Source organism: Lipotes vexillifer, unplaced genomic scaffold, assembly GCF_000442215.2.
Source record: "Lipotes vexillifer unplaced genomic scaffold, Lipotes_vexillifer_v1.1 scaffold371, whole genome shotgun sequence".
In the NCBI taxonomy this organism is placed as follows: Eukaryota; Metazoa; Chordata; class Mammalia; order Artiodactyla; family Lipotidae; genus Lipotes; species Lipotes vexillifer.
Window position 1 is genome coordinate 3,830,910 of NW_006786304.1, and position 3,265 is coordinate 3,834,174.

The 3,265-nt window shown below is 61.8% G+C and overlaps 1 protein-coding gene across 1 annotated transcript in view; it reads right to left on the reverse strand.

Moving 5' to 3' along the window:
* Nucleotides 1–2,437: 2,437 nt before the first annotated feature.
* The window catches only part of CCDC97 (coiled-coil domain containing 97), a 9,350-nt gene continuing 8,522 nt past the window's right edge, over nt 2,438–3,265 (reverse strand). The window contains exon 5 of the mRNA XM_007458617.1: nt 2,438–2,558. Coding sequence (XP_007458679.1) covers nt 2,438–2,558 — 121 coding nt within the window. The remainder of the gene's footprint in view (nt 2,559–3,265) is intronic.

A 3,265-nucleotide genomic window follows, 5' to 3' on the forward strand; every position in this document is an offset into this window, starting at 1 on the left:
TCTGTGCGTCTGTCTACTGTGTGGCCCTGAGAGTGGACAGGCAGGCCAGGAGGTGGTCTCCAGGACTTACGATTCTACACCCGAGTTTCCATCTCTGATGGCCACGTGGCCTTGAGTACGTGACATCTCCTTTCTGGGCCTCCTGTGACCCACATACGGAATGGAGCTGAGCCCCTCGTTCGCGGGGCTGTGTGGAGGATTCAGTGCAGCATCGGGCACCTTGCTGGGGCCTGGCACAGGACAGAACTGCTCAGTAACCGGAAGTTTCCTTATTTAATAGTCTGTCTGAACATCCCTTGGCCTCTGTCTAGCTCTCACTTTCTGTGTCTGGCTCTAATTCCAGTTGAGCCAGAGGGCAGAGGCGAGGCCTGGGGGTCAAAAGCTGTGGCCCCAGGAGTCCGTGGGGTCTCCCTGGCACTCTGGGCCCCATGCTGGAGAAGGCCGTTTTGAGGGTCCTTCAGGCCTGGCTCACAGGAGTGAGGGGTCCCCGGGCCCCACCTCTCTAACACATGGCCTGTGTCCTCCCCCACTAGCAGCTGGCCCCTTCCCTGCGTATGTCTACTGGGGGAGCGTGAGCTGGGTATGGGGGCATGGGAAGGCGGGATGCCTGGGTTCCCACAGGCCAGTGGCTGAGTCACCAGGCGGCCATCTGGCTCCCATTAGCCCAGGGCGGCAGGGGGCTCGGTGGGGCCGGCTTGGGGCAGGGATGCTGGGGCCAGCTGTGTGTGTGTGTGTGTGTGTGTGTGTGTGTGGCCGGCTTGGGGCGGGGATGCTGGGGCGAGCTGTGTGTGTGTGTGTGTGTGTGTGTGTGGCCGGCTTGGGGCGGGGATGCTGGGGCGAGCTGTGTGTGTGTGTGTGTGTGTGTGTGTGGCCGGCTTGGGGCGGGGATGCTGGGGCGAGCTGTGTGTGTGTGTGTGTGTGTGTGTGTGGCCGGCTTGGGGCGGGGATGCTGGGGCGAGCTGTGTGTGTGTGTGTGTGTGTGTGTGTGGCCGGCTTGGGGCGGGGATGCTGGGGCGAGCTGTGTGTGTGTGTGTGTGTGTGTGTGTGGCCGGCTTGGGGCGGGGATGCTGGGGCGAGCTGTGTGTGTGTGTGTGTGTGTGTGTGTGGCCGGCTTGGGGCGGGGATGCTGGGGCGAGCTGTGTGTGTGTGTGTGTGTGTGTGTGTGGCCGGCTTGGGGCGGGGATGCTGGGGCGAGCTGTGTGTGTGTGTGTGTGTGTGTGTGTGGCCGGCTTGGGGCGGGGATGCTGGGGCGAGCTGTGTGTGTGTGTGTGTGTGTGTGTGTGGCCGGCTTGGGGCGGGGATGCTGGGGCGAGCTGTGTGTGTGTGTGTGTGTGTGTGTGTGGCCGGCTTGGGGCGGGGATGCTGGGGCGAGCTGTGTGTGTGTGTGTGTGTGTGTGTGTGGCCGGCTTGGGGCGGGGATGCTGGGGCGAGCTGTGTGTGTGTGTGTGTGTGTGTGTGTGGCCGGCTTGGGGCAGGGATGCTGGGGCCAGCTGTGTGTGTGTGTGTGTGTGTGTGTGTGTGTGATGACTCAGGACCCATGATAACAGCCTGTGCATATTTTGGAAGTGTAAACAGGAGGGAGAGGGAGCTGGAGGAAGGGAACACTGTGGCTGGGCAGAGGGGGCTGGTGGGGCTGGGAGGGGAGAGTCCCTCCTCCCCCTCTATACCCGACCTGGCAGGCCCACGATCCCACGCTGCCCCTGCACACCTCTCCCAAACCTGGGTCCTGGGGGAGAGGTGAGAGCCGGTGGCCACCCCCAAGGTCTCTCCACTGCCCACAGCGAGGCCCGATTACTCAGCAGTCAGGCTCTGTGGCCCACAGCAGCCAGGATGGGGGATGCTCAGGGCCTTGGCGGGGGTGGGGTACTGAAACCCAGAGATAAAGGCTGAGAGACAGAGAGGGACAGAGCCAGCACAGAGGCTGCGAAAGATGGAGGGAGGCTGAAGGAGATGGAACGTAACAGAGGCAAGGAGGTGTGAGTGTGAGACTGAGCCTCAAGCACAGAGGGACAGGAGAGCAGAGGCGGGGCTGGGGAGGGAGAGGCGGAGCTCCGCCCTGGGTTCAAGCTGGCCAGCTCCAGCGACAAAGGGCCCCACTCGCCTAGGTCAAGGGGAGGATGTTCATCCTGGGCCCTGTTGTGGGGACAGAGGCCGAGGCACAGAGAGAGGGGGAGAAAGAGAAAGAAAGGAAAAAGAGGGAGGTGGAGAAAGAGCGAGAGACACAGAAAGCAGGAGACAGAAAGGTGGTGAGAAAAAGAGAGAGGAGAGAGGAGAGAGGCACCAGGGTTCAGGGGGAGAAGGAAATGGAGAGCAAGGGGAAGGGGGCCGTGGAGATGGGACCAGACCTAGCGAGGCTTGGTGGTATAGGGCAGCCTAGAGAAAGTCACTGAGCCGGCCTGGCCGCGTTGGGGCGGGGGCGGGGTGGGCGCCGCAGCCATCAGTCCCCGTCCAGCTCTGGGCTGGGTGCGTCCTCGGGCTCCTCCTCGTCGAAGTACCTCTCCTCTTCATCCCGGGCCACTATGTCCAGGTTGTCGAAGTCAGGGTTGTCGTCCACGGTGCTGCAGGGGGAGGGAGCTGTCAGGGGCTGGCTCTGCCTGCACCCCAGCCTCCCCGCTTCTGTGGAGAGGAGCTGGGGCCTGGGGCCCCCTGAAGTGAAAGGCCATATGCTGGCAGCTGAACTTACAGCTGGGTCATGTTGCGTCTCTCAGGGCTTCAAACAAGAGGCAACATTTTCCAAAGGAGAGATTTTACATGAAAACTTCTGGTTTCTCTTAAAAAGCCAGAAGATGTGGTGACACATGGGCCCACATCTGGGCCCTGAGGCAGTGGTTCTCAACCAGGAAGATTCTGCCCACCCCCCAGGAACATCTGTGATAACTGGAGACATTTTGGTGGTTACAAGTTGGGGGCCTGCTACTGGCATCCAGTGGTGGACGTCAGGGATGCTGCTCGACACCTGCCACACACTGGACAACACCTGCCACACACAGGACAAAGGGTTATCCAGCCCCAAAGGTCCACAGTGCTGAAGTTGAGAAACCTTGCCCTCAGGCAACAAGTGATCCTAAGTTGTGAGGAGGATCCCCGGTTGTACTCCAAACCCTACCAGGCTCCCTCACACTGTCTTTGGTGCAGGAAGCCCTGTCCAATCCAGCCCCGCCACCCCCTGATGAGACCACCTACCCCTCACCCCTCGCGCACCGTGCTGTTCCTCTGGGCCCCTCAAGGCTCTTGCACCTGCTGTCCCCCTGCCAGGAACGCTCTT